Source organism: Bubalus kerabau, chromosome 22 (assembly GCF_029407905.1).
Source record: "Bubalus kerabau isolate K-KA32 ecotype Philippines breed swamp buffalo chromosome 22, PCC_UOA_SB_1v2, whole genome shotgun sequence".
NCBI lineage: Eukaryota > Metazoa > Chordata > Mammalia > Artiodactyla > Bovidae > Bubalus > Bubalus kerabau.
Window position 1 is genome coordinate 39,568,357 of NC_073645.1, and position 13,735 is coordinate 39,582,091.

A 13,735-nucleotide genomic window follows, 5' to 3' on the forward strand; every position below is an offset into this window, starting at 1 on the left:
AATACTCTTCAGTACCCTACCCCAACAAGGTATACACCCAACAATTTAGTCCCATCCTCAATATAATTTCCTAGGTTCTCGGCATGCATTATTTAATGAGGTAACTACATGTAGAAGAGGGCTTCCCGGGTGGCTCAGCAGTAGAGAATCCACCTGCAATGCAGGAGGCTTGAGTTCGATCTCTGGGTCAGGAAGAGCCTCTGGAGAGGGAAATGGCAACCCAAACCCACTGCAGTATCCTTGCCTGGGAAACCCCATGGACAGAGGAGCCTGGTGTGCTACAGTTCATGGGGTTACAAACAGGTAGACATGACTTAGCGACTAAAACAGGTAGTAGAGCTTTTTTCAAATCAGAAGATTCTAGTAGTAAGCTAAATAAAAATAAACATTCTTTCATTCTCTTTATTTGAAAAGGTAATTCCTGCATATGGGGACAAAAAAAAAAAGTCCCTTCCATCCTATCCCCCAGGGCACTTTCCCAGAGCCAAGCACTATTACCATGTATTCATTTAGAGCTTCCCTACATATACGCCAACATTTCTTATTGAAGGAAAAAAAATTTACCTCACAACCAACTTGGTAAAAACTCCAGGAACATCCAAGGATTAAATGTCAACAGTGTTGCCTAAAGAGACTTCCACAGGTGCTAACAAATGGCAGCTAACAGCCTTTCCCTCACCAACTAGGGACACTGTAAGTAGCATGAATATTGATGCCATTTTTCTTAAGTGGATTCTTTAATTTGAAAGGCTTTGTTCCACCTGCTTGCCTCGCCTCCTCTCCGCCTCTCCTCCTCACCCACCACGATCACTATCCTTTCTGCCGAGCACACAGAGGTAGGCTGTGTCAGCTGGAGGAACTGTACTCAAACAAATTGAAATAACCACTTAGGAAGCCTTTAAACATATACATTTGTGCAAGTTTACAAAATCAGAAATTTTCTCTAAGCAAACAATTACTACTAACATGGACTTTTCCTCCCTCCGACAAGCTCTTTGAGACCAATCACAATACACTCTCCTAGTGTATGCACTCTCCAAAAACACAACGGGCTCATGGATTTCCAAACTGCATTATTCAAGCTCTTTTTGAGTTGTCTCTCTGCCTCGCTTCTTCAGATCCTTTGGACGGTTTAAAAGTCACTATAAACCCTACTGGTGGCTCAGTGGTAAAGAGTCCATCTGCCAACGCAGGAGATGTGGGTTTGATCCTGGGTCAGAAGATCCCCTAGAGAAGGAAATGGCAACCCATTCCAGTATTCTTGCCTGGGAAATCCCACCCCATGGACAGAAGGAACCTGGTGGTCTACAGTCCACGAGTTCACAAAGGAGTCAGACATGACTTAGCAACCAAACAACAACAACAGAGCCTACAACAGTGCACTATAAATCTTAGATGGGTACTAGAAGTTCATTTGGTAGTTTTTTTCCTAAAAGGTGAAAACACTGGAAAGACTTAGTAACTCAAGCAAAATAAGGAACTATGAGCTTCTGGACTAACTCCTCTCAGTTTAAGGATGTGTGTGCACTAAAAACCCAGGAGAAAATCTGTTACCTTTTGTTGATGCTGAATTCTCTCTTCTTCAAGGAGCTGGACAAGTTTTGCATTTTCATCTAATGCGTTCAAAAGCTGCCGGTCAGGAGCAGAGCTCTGTAGTAGAAGGTGGCTTTGTCTCTTTAGCTTGTTCTGTTCGATAAACATCTACAAAAGTTAATTACAAAAATGTAGATACCACTCACGTTCACAAGCCTCCTCAATGGAAACTTGAGCAAAAGGAAAGGTGGAGTTTTCATTAAAAAGGCAAACACAATTTCTGAATGGTAGTGTGATGATTTTAGAAGTAATGAGTCCTATGCTAAGTTTTCATTCATAACTTTTATGTAATCTTTAGAACCTTTACCTTCATCTCAGCATAGTATATATACAATAGTTTAGTCCTATACTGCAGCTTTTATTTTATTATTGCTTCAAAATATATAAATACTAGCAGTAGCAGCTAATATATATCAAGAACTTATGCCAAGTATTCTACTAAATATGTTCTACACATTATTTTAATCCTTTACATCGATCCCTGTGAGGTGAATTCATCTGCTTTGAGAAGCTAAAACATATTGAAGACGACAGGATAGGTGTGGCAGCAATCATTTTACATGCAGTCTATCATCTAATCCCTAGAACCCCACTGTCAAGTAGACACTATTATTATCCCACTTTTACTAATAAGATAACTGAGGCTCTGAGGGGTTAAGCAGCTTTCCCAAAGACACAAGTGAGTGGCAAAACCCAGGATTTAAACCCAGATCTGTCTGATTTACAGGCCCATGCTCTTCACCATCTGGCTAATCTCTTTCTCAGTTATTTAACAGACCTAAGATTTTTGTCTTAAACCAATCAGCTTTTCCTCAGTGACAAAAGTAGTTAACAGTAGGAGGGTAAAGAGAAAGAAAAAGGTATGTTAATCAAACTGAGCCTTTTATTAAACAATTTACATATATTCTTAACCTAATCTTCACAACTTTTCATGGTTGAAAGCAACATTATTTCCTATTCACCTATTACTTCTTTTCCTTAATATGCTACACAAAGCAGCCAGTGGCCGAGTCTGAACACAAAATGTTCTACAAATTCTGAAATCAGGCCCATTTTATAGTAGAGCAACATTTGCAAGTGAAATTTACATTCTTCTTCCATCTGATGCCTGTGTAAGAATAGGAACAGAGGATGAGTAAGTATCCATGAGTGCACAAGTGTTGGGCTGGCGAAAAGTGAGACTGGAAGCATCTATGCACTAGGGAAGCATCAACAACATTCCATCATAGTATCTTAAATTTGAAACCAATAGTCTAATTGAAATGATTTGTTTCAGATTACTACTGAATAATAATATTACAGTAATTTATTTTTTATACATTTTCCCCTCTTAAAACTCAACTGGTTGGAGTCCCGTGTTGGTATCTTAGACAGTATCTTACAGTCAACATAAAAGGCCAACAAATCCAACTGAAACAACTGAGATTCTCTGGCTCCCCAGCAAGTGAGGCCTTTCACCAAGAGTGCTCCGAATCCAGGAGCAGACAGAGAGGAAGCACTCAGTGGGGCTGACCAGGGCAGAGGTGAAGGGCCCAGCAGTCAGACAATGCAGGCACAAGGACCACCGATGCCAGGGGTGGCTTTATGACTCTCCCTGCCCTGCTCCTCTGTACTCTGGTTCTCTTGGGGAAAGTTATAGCTCTCAGGAAAACTTGCTTAACTTACATGATTATAAATTGTTTCAACTGTTATTTTAGAGAGAAAAGAAAAAAGACCGTGTCTTAGGGATGTTAATAACATGAATTTCTTTTGCAAAGCCCTGTAACAATCCCTAAATTGCAATATAAGATGAAAAGAACATACAGAAAAGAAGTTCCTTTCAATAACGACGGCAACTTGAAAAATATTAGTCATTAGACCACCTTTTCTAGACTTTAAAGTACTAAAATAAAACACTACATGCCTTTTCTAAAGATATATTTAAAGAAAATTCAGTTACTGAACACTAATGAATTTGGCTTTTAGCTATGGAAAGAACTTCTTGGTTAGAGTTATTAAGTGGGTCCCTTATCAGACAAATAATAACATTGGTACCAGAATTTCAGAGAAAATTTCCTACATCTCTTCAAAGAATGAGAAGAAAATTTAGTGTCATTAATATATAATTCATTCTTTCAAAAATAACATTAAAATATTATCATCTCAGTTGTCTGAAAACAAAACTTATTATGTAACATTCCCTCAGTATATTAGGACTACATGTTGAAAAAGTATTCACATCTTTAAACAGAGGAAAGAAAAACTACACTAAATAGCAAAAAATATACATTCAAAAAGTACAGGAAAGGTTTCAAGAGTTGAAATTATGTTGAAGAAATACAAACAGTTAATATAGTTATGAGGACAACTGACTGTTCCCTCCTTGTAAGTGATCATGCTTTTGGTTTTTTAATTGGACAAACGTAGAAGGAAGAAACATTCAATTTTTAATTTACACATTTGAAAATTGTTTGCATGTTTACAGGGTATATATCTTCCTTTTGTAGTTAAAAAAGGTGACCTAAATTAACTTTAAAAAATGATTTCTATGGCTCTACACTATATACTCCAACAGGGCAGGAGTCGTATTTGCTTTCTTCACCATTATATTTCCACTACCCACGCAGTGTCTGGCTTGAAAGATATTTGCTGAATGCACTAAGAACAAAATGCAAAAGTGGTATTTCTCTAGTTAAGTCAGATACCTTTTATCGGCAGTTGTCTGTTGAAAACCTGAGAATCTATAAACCACGTAAAAGGGAAGATATACCAGTTCTAATTCAGTTTTGTCTTTTCTTCTTACTATTGTGTAGACCAAGCCTTAGATACTGTAAAATCATCAAGCACTGTTGCAAATACTTATGCTACCAGCAGTGTGGAGGAGGAAATGGCACCCCACTCCAGTATTCTTGCCTGGAAAATCCCATGGACAGAGGAGCCTGGCAGGCACAGTCCATGGGGTCGCAAAGAGTCGGTCATGACTGAGTGACTTAGCACACGTGTACACACACACACACACCAGCAGGGTAAGTACCACTGCTCTCGCTTTCCCTCCTCAAACATCTCTCTCCTCATTCTGGATTAACCTGTCAGCACTGTTTGCACCAATCACTACGGGTTGCATGGCAGAATGAATAATTCATTTTTATATTCTTAAAGGAATCTTACTTCTTCCATCTATTCTGTTACTGCATGGCCTTCAAGTTTTTCTCTGAGCTGCTTTGTATTCTAACATCATTCTGCAAACAAGAATGCAAACTGAAAATGTCTCTCAAAATTAAGACCCTTGCATGCAGGTCAAAATCAGCCAACATTTTCAGTTTTGCAATGAAGGCATCTTCACATTATCTCTACTCTCTCTCTCCTCAACCATTTCTTTAGCTCCATTATTTATACGCTATAGATTTTTCTGAAGGGCTCTAACACACTTCAATTCTTTTTCCTCCTTCCAAGAAATAAGAGAATAAATATTTACTCACCTTTCATCAAACTCTCTGAATAAACTGAATCATATTTCTTTTTTTTTTTTGAATCATAATATTTCAAATCAGATCTCAGACTAAACTTTTATAGGGTTCATTGCTACCACAGTTACCTTCAAATATGGAAAAACTCTTGCACAAAACCATCATCTGATCTTCAAATGTCATTCCCATAACCCTGCACTTTGTCTTCCTTCTATACCTTGGATACTTCCACCTAAGAATGCTTACATTTCCTTAGCTACCTTCCTTGAACCCACAGCAGGGAAACAGATTCAAAATATTTATACATGATGGAGAAGATCTCATGTAGATCATATCATAAGCTGTTAACACATAACACATCATAAGCTGTTACAGCTCAGCCAACTGATGCCTCTTCATTTCCCTGGAAACCAGTCACAGAGCCGTGAAATACCCAATCACCACGTGTCAACAAAGTTAACCCAGAGCATGAGAAGCTCAAAGCTCGTCTCTAACATGAGAGGAAAGGCTCAGATAATGGATGTATAACATGTGTGACAATGTTCCACAGCAAGTGGCAGAATCAAGGCACACAATGAGAGCACTGAACAGTGACTGAACACCATGATGTTCTTTCAGGTGATATGCTGAAATGTAACCCAGTTTCTTAAGGCTTTTGGAAATATACAAAAGTCCTGTACTCAAACCAGACTTTAAATCGCAAGTAATGGGATGGGTATCCCTAAATACAATTTATTTTCCCCGTAGCATTTTCAAGTTTATAAAATTCTTATGAAGACTCTTGCCATTTGATTTTACAATCCACTTGGTGAGGTTGGTATCATCACCCATGGTGAAAGTGGAGCCCAAAGAGGTTAAGAGTTGCTAGTAACAAATGACTACTACCCGAATGACATGGAAAAATGTAAATCCAGATCTCTGACACCAAGTTCAGTGAACTTGATACTATTCCAAATAGCTCCCTAGAGCAGATGATCTTTATTCAGAGTGACAAGTGTTTGTTCAACCTCAAAAAATGTTTTCATATATCATCTGCAAAGCTCTTTAAAATATAAAACTAAAAAATGAGGTCTCTGCAAGACATTTACCTCTTGTGCAAATGACTCTGCTTTCTTTCGAAGGTCCTTCTCCAGCTCCAAGTTCACCTGCATTTCCTCATACTCTTCTACTGCTAGCATGGACACTTAAGAAGACAAGGAAAAGAAAATGGACAATAGGCCACACAGATTATTAGGCAAATGGATGAAAAAACAGCATCGAAAAGATTCCTTATTCAGGCATACAAAACACCCACATTCATTGGTAGCTGGAATATAAATTAGATAACACCTTTTCAGAGACCAACCTGGCAATGTGAATCAAAAATCTAAAACTATTTATACCCTTTGACTCAACAATTCCACTTTTAGAAATGTATTTATTCTCCTAAGAGAATGAATCATGAACCTACAGAGATCTAATTGTAAAGGTGCTCTCTGCATCACTGCTGAAAATAATGAAACAATGTAGATGACCTAACATTGAGGGGTCAGTAAGTAAAGAAATATACAAGAAATATTCTGCCAACAGGATTATGTTGTACTGAGTGAGGTGCAGTGAGGTGGATGAATCTAGAGCCTCTTACACAGAGTGAAGAAAGAGAAAAACAAATATTGTTCATTAATGCATAGATAATGGAATCCAGAAAACCAGTACTGATGAACATATTTTCAGGGGAAGAATGGAGATGCAGACATAGAGAACAGATGATGGGACACAGCAGGGGAAGAACAGTGTCGGATGAATTGAGAAGGTAGCACTGACATATATACACTACCGTGTGTGAAACAGATAACTAGTGGGAAGTCGCTGGATAGCACAGGGAGGCCAGCCTGGTACTCTGTGATGACCCAAAGGGGTGGGGCGGGAGCGGAAAGGGACGCTCAAGAGGGGATGATTGATTTGCACTGTTGTGCACTGCTGCATGGTAGAAACCAACATAAAAACATAAAAAATTATATTGTAGAGGCATATTTCCTAAATGGGAAAGACCTTCATGACATATCTTTAAAATGAGCTCATTCCTGTTTCTTAAAAGCCACATATAAAACACATCAATAAAAGTTTCACAGAGGAGGAAATATGTAAAAGGCCAACAAACATCTTTATCAGTAACCAAGGAGATGGAAAGTAAAACCATAGCTATCCTTTTATACTCACCAAAGAGGTGACTGCCAACAATTTTAAAGTATAGCTATATCAAGTTTGCACAGGGCACAGAACAATGAGAACAAACACACTGTTAACAGGCATATAAACTTACAGACCTACTTTAAAAGTAATCTGGCATTATGTAGTGAAATTGAAGATAAAATATTACATTTGGTGTGTACGTTAGTGAAACTCTTTGATATTTGCACCAGAAGACATGTGTAAGAATTCTCATAACACAATGATTTGGAATACCAAAAAACTGGAAAAAACTCAAACATCCACCAACTGGATACTGCTGCTGCTAAGTCGCTTCAGTCGTGTCCGACTCTGTGCGACCCCAGAGATGGCAGCCCACCAGGCTTCCCCGTCCCTGGGATTCTCCAGGCAAGAACACTGGAGTCGGCTGCCGTTTCCTTCTCCAATGCATGAAAGTGAAAAGTGAAAGTGAAGTCGCTCAGTGGTGTCCTACCCTCAGCGACCCCATGGACTGCAGCCCACCAGGCTCCTCCATCCATGGGATTTTCCAGGCAAGAGTACTGGAGTGGATACTAGATAAACAAATTTTGGTATAGACATCAAATGAAATATTATACAGCAGAGAAAAGAAACATACCACAGTAAAACCCTTTAATATGGATGAACCTCACAAATGCAAAAAGCTGCAGAAGGACACAGGCAAAATGACAGCATATATATCAAGTTCATGCAAAATTAAATAATATGCTGTTCAGAGATATATACATATCTGAAAAACTACAAATAAAAACTATGATAAAAATTCAATGAAGAAATACAAGTAGAGATTGATGTTCAGGGGCTTGTAAAATACCAATGGATAAAAAGACTATCCTTTTTGTTGGTATTTTCTTTATACTCCATATACATTATAAACATATTTAACAAACAATTTAACCTGTATATATAGGCTTTTTGATTGAAAGATAGTTGATGCACAAAATTATGTTACAGGTGTACAGTATAGTGATTCACAATTTTTAAAGGTTATGCTCCATTTATAGTTATAAAACACTGGCTATATTCCCTGTGTTGTACAACATATCCTTGTAACTTATCTTATACATAATACTTTGTACCTCTTAGTCCCCTACCTGTAAATTGTCCCTCCCCTCCTTTCCTCTCCTGGAAGAATAAACACTAAAATGTTAACAGTGCTCATACCTGGACTATAAAAGTTGAGATTTTTTTTTTCCTTTTCCAATATGCATTTATACTTCCCACCAAAAAAAGTATGTTACCTGAATAAAAAGAAAGAAAAATGTATACGTGTGTGTGTGTGTATGTATTAGTTGTTTCAAAGTGTTATCCATGTTTATAAAGAAAAGAAGCAGCCTTAGATCTGTAGAGACCTAGAATCAGAGCTTTGAACTAAAGAATCCCTGTGGGCAGAAACCTTCAAAGGGAATATCCTGTCAAATAGGAGCAACATGAATTCTTTCCTACTTTTTGACATTTTGTTAAATAATGATATAGATGGGACAGAGGGAGTGATGGCGTCATCACCAAGTAGGTACCACATGGGTGGATAGTACATTGATCTCTCCATCAGATTCAGGCCAGGCACTCTCAACTCTGAGCTGAGTCATAGCGATAAAAAGCTTTAAAAAGGCTCTCTTAATGGCTGCTTTCACAAGCTGTTCCTCCAGGGCACTTCAGTCGTAACTGACTAAGAACTGGTTTGCTGTGTAATGACATAGAATTTCAAACTTTGTACTCGGTCAATCTACCGCCTCCTCAGAGGAAAGACTAACAGTCTTGCTCAAGTGAAGCAATGTAAGTGGTGGTTTGTGATGTGAATTATAGGTCCCTGAGAGCTAAATGATTCTCAAACCTATTTTTAAAAAGAAGTCCTGGGCAAGATAATTGACTTTCTTTCCTATGACCAGAACACTATGATAAAAAGTGAATTTTCACATGCCCTGGTCCTCTTAGACTGAAATAAATTGGGTTGGTCCTAGTCATGTATTTATTTACATAATCTCTCTCTCTTCTTAGATAGGGGGCTCCCTGAAGGCAAGGGCCATCATACTAACCTTTGTAGAAGCCTGTTAATAGCATAGTGTATCACAACTGAAAAGTCTTCTATACCATTTATATCTTCTTAAATGCACAAAGAGCAAAGGAAATGTTACAACCTAGTGCATCTCCCACACTTAGCTATAAGTTCATTTATTAAAAAGAAAAGAATCTCAATTCATAAATGACACAAAGATAGAGAACCACCGCCACTACCAACAGGGAAGGTGCTGGGTCTGAAAGGTTTCCTTTTCAAGTTGTAGTTTCTGAACTAGGAAAGACAGTGGCTGAGGGGAAAAAGCAGAACAAAAAGCACAGTAAGAGGCCCTGCTTCCCTTGAGAATTACGTTTGCACTTTGGCATAACTCCTTTGTTCTAAACCAGGAGACATAAGAAACAGCACCATGAGATTACATGCTATGCTTTATGACTAGGATGATAAAATCAAATTACACAGAATTTTCTCTAGAAGAAAGTTCTTTCTCACCATGAGACCAGGTCTGCTTCTTCTGACGAAGAGGTAAATTTTTATGTGATTCACAGAAAAGATCATGAATCTCTCTTGGCTCTGGCTCCCAGGGAGCTCACAGCCAGACTTCAGGCACACAGGCAGGAAATGTGCAAGGACTTGGAGCAAGGAGGCACCTTGTATCTGAACACAGACTTTCACTTTCCCTTTGTCCTGTTTTCCATATCCTCTTTTTTTTTAATTTTTTATTGCAAGATATTTGTTTTACAATACTGTGCTGGTTTCTGCCACACAGCAACACGAATCAGCCATACGTATGTCTCCCCCTCCTGAAACTCCCTCCCAACTCCCACCCCATCCCACTGCTCTAGGTGGTCAGAGAACACGGGCTTGAGCTCCCTATGTCACACCGCAAATTCCCACTGACTATATTTTATACATGGTAATGTATATGTTTCCATGCCACTCTCTCATATGGCACTAGTGGCAAAGAAACTGCCTGTTAATGCAGGAGACATAAGAGATGCAGGTTCGATCTCTGGATTGGAAGATCCCCTGGAGAAGGAAACGGCAACCCACTCGTGTTCTTGCCCGGAGAATCCCATGGACAGAGGAGCCTGGTGGGCTATGGCCCACAAGGTCACACAGAGTCGGACATAAACAAAGTGACTTAGTCCCACACCCCTTCCACACTGTGTCCATGAGTCTGTTCTCTGTGTCTGCATCTCCACGGCGAATGGACAAAGAAATTTTAGTACATATATACAATGGAAAGCTACTCCGCTTTAAAAAAGAACGCATTTTAGTTAGTCCTAATGAGGTGAATGAAACCAGAGCCTATTGTACAGGGTGAAGTAAGTCATAAAGAGAAAGACAAATATTGTATGTTAACATATGTGTATGGAATCTAGATATTAGTAATGAAACTATTTCCTTTTCCTCTTAATTTAAAATTTTATCATCCAATGTTGCATGTATTTATGTAGATATCCCAATCACTGCTGGACTGAGGTTTACTGAATAAACCTACCAGATACATAAATACCAATATGGCCATGGTCCCAGGATACATGTAGGACAAAAGAGGATTTAGGTCTGAAGTTTCAAAATGAGTGGGTTGTGAATTCCTTAAGCAGAAGCACTTTTAAATTTCCTCAGGCTCCAACTTAGGTAATAAAAGAACAGGAAATGAGTGAGACTCATTGCTAGATGTTAAGACACAATATAGAAAACTTTTGCTATAACACTCTTTAGACACAGGTATAAAATAATACAAAATATATATAAACAAAGTAAATTATAGATTTGAAAGAAAAGACTAGAAACACATACCTCTGTTGCATTTTTCTAAGACTTTTCTCTGTTCAAGAACTTCCAAATTTAAAACATCTTTTTCTTGTTTAACTTTATTTACCTAAAAATGTGATATTGTGAGAGGAGAAAACATCCAAAACTGTAAAACATGACATGATGATGGGCGACTTAAACTGCTGTTCAATTTTCAACCCGATGCTACACTAAAGCAATAATTGCCTTCACTGTGTTAGGCTTTTATTAAAGCATTTTTATAGCCTCAAAGTGTCTATTTAATTTAGGATATATGCCTGGAACTTCTTTACATATTCCAAATAGCATTAGCATTGCTCCTTAAATATGGCAATGTTCTAGTCATCCAACGTAAATGATTGACGTTTCAAAAGGAAAAATCCAACTAGATTGCACCCCAAAAATACCTGAATCATTTAATCAGGGATACAATATTAAATTTTGGCATTCATTTTATACTTTGATGACATTTGGCTTACGTAGTGTTCTTTCCTGGAGAATCCCAGGGACAGGCAAGCCTGGTGGGCTGCTGTCTGCAGGGTCGCACAGAGTCAGGCATGACTGAAGCGACTTAGCAGCAGCAGCAGCAGCAAAACATACATAGATTTTTAATAAAAAATACTTTGACCTTTGACTTAATTAAAATACATATGAAAACCTACCCCCCAAAAAACTTCAATTTCTGAAATAATTTTTGGCATCACAGGAAAAGAGACTATCATGGTAGAGTTCTAAAAGAAGAATGTAAAGTTACATATAGCAAGTGGATAGATCTCAAAAGCATTATGTTGAATTTAAGAAGCAAGTTTATATAGTTAAAAACATTCAAAATACTAGTCATTGTAGTAGATATGTAAACATAATCACTGAAATCATAAAAACCAAGTTCAGAATAATGGTTGCTTGGAGAAACTGGGCAGGGAGTCAGGAGAAAGCACTCAGGGAGAGATACACATGGATTTCAATAATATGTTAATGTTTTACATACTGAACTGTGCAGTCAGCATATGGATGTTCATTACTTTGTTTTTTATACTTTTCAGATGTCTGAAATAAGCATAAAAAAAACTAACTTCTGAAATGGCTTGCAATAATACCTCTAAGTGGGAGGGAAGAGAATCATCAATAAATAATTATAACTGAGAAATGGAATGCATCAAAATGTCTTTCTCTCCTATGATAACACTCAAGAAACAAGCTAAGATGATGGTCCTGAAAGGGCCCCTGAATCCATCAGCACTTCCAGAGAGTCTGTGAACTGGTCTCTTTTAGTACAAAGTATACTGTTGCTTTCTGTTTAAATTAGTAACTGGTATACCCTGCTCAGTGCTTCCAAAATATCATTGTCCTTCTTCCCACTCACACTTACTGAAACAGTAACTGAGGCTGGGAGGTAGATGGGCACTGCTTCCCAACCTTTTTCGCATTCTGGTCCTTAAGAATATGTGTATGGGAACTGGATGAGGCCGCTCACTGAAGGGACCCATACCCTGGGACACTTGATCACTGGCAAGATATCAAGGTGCTATAACACATCAGTTGGGAAACCTTGGGCTACAGACTCAGAACCACTGACACAAGTTAAATCGAGACTGCAAAGGCAGATTCTTGAAGCCGCGTGCAAAGAAGGCTAAGTACGTGCTCTTGCTTTTACAGACAATTCAGGAGAAAAAATAAAAAGATTCTCCAAATACCCACTTGAACCCATTCTACCATCTACCATATATGCCTGTGTTGGGAGGTACAGAGGACAGCCTTTCTCTACTGAGTTAGCCCTCGACTACAGAAGCAAAATCATTCTTCACCAGCAGCAACAGTGTGATTTCAGATGCAGGTATCATCGTCACAAATCTACAAACAGTGAAACATGCGGGATAACAGGAAACACTTCAGTGCTATTTTAGTGCATTATTTCTTGAGCTACCGAGCGGGCCCATGAATGCTTATGATCTTATTTTCTATACCTTTTTGTAGGTCTGGAATAGTGGGGACAAGAGAAGACTAAAATTGGTACATAGTTCTCATGTCAGAAATTAGCTTCCAACAGCAAGTTTTTGATGCAGCCTGTCCCCAAACATCTTAAAACAGTAAAGGTCCTGCCTTTCGGGCCTAAGATACATACTTCTTCTGTTACTTCTACAAGTCTGCTCTTGAGATTTTCCAGTTCGATGGCTAATATCTTCTTTTCCTCCTGAACAGATACAATTTGATCCCGAAGGTCTGCATTTTTAAAGAAAAAATAAAGACTTATTTTTAAAAGAAGAAATCAATCTTGTCAGAAGAACTGAAAATACCAGTCCATGAGCAGTTTACTGTCAAAGGTTTTCAACAATTAGAAGGAAAAGGAAGCAGCAAAAGACAATGGAAATTTCACTTGTTCCCCTCCCCTAATATAGCTATGTTTCTTAAATTTTCTATCAGGCATTCTATGTTAAATGTACTAGATTATGTTTTCTCTGCATTGTGTCAAACCTATATTCTAGAAACTGTCTGGCATTTTAGAAGTAGCATTTTTTAAGCTTTTAGCAAAACAAATTAAGGCACTGTACTAATTTCTTTTTTATTTTATAATGGCCATGGGCTCTTGTCACAATGCAATACAAACAAACGGGGCAGCTAACAATTTGGAGATTTTGATTTAAAGAAAAAAACCCTGACGTGCTGCCAATTTATA

General features: G+C 38.1%; 1 protein-coding gene across 3 annotated transcripts in view; it reads right to left on the bottom strand.

Moving 5' to 3' along the window:
- SHTN1 (shootin 1) overlaps positions 1-13,735 on the bottom strand; it is a 110,070-nt gene that overhangs the window by 46,702 nt on the left and 49,633 nt on the right. For all 3 annotated transcript variants that reach the window (XM_055559842.1, XM_055559844.1, XM_055559843.1), the window contains exons 6-9: positions 13,184-13,281; positions 11,068-11,149; positions 6,128-6,222; positions 1,555-1,701 (exon numbers count right to left, since the gene is read on the bottom strand). In XM_055559842.1, the coding sequence (XP_055415817.1) occupies positions 1,555-1,701; positions 6,128-6,222; positions 11,068-11,149; positions 13,184-13,281 (422 nt within the window). The remainder of the gene's footprint in view (positions 1-1,554; positions 1,702-6,127; positions 6,223-11,067; positions 11,150-13,183; positions 13,282-13,735) is intronic.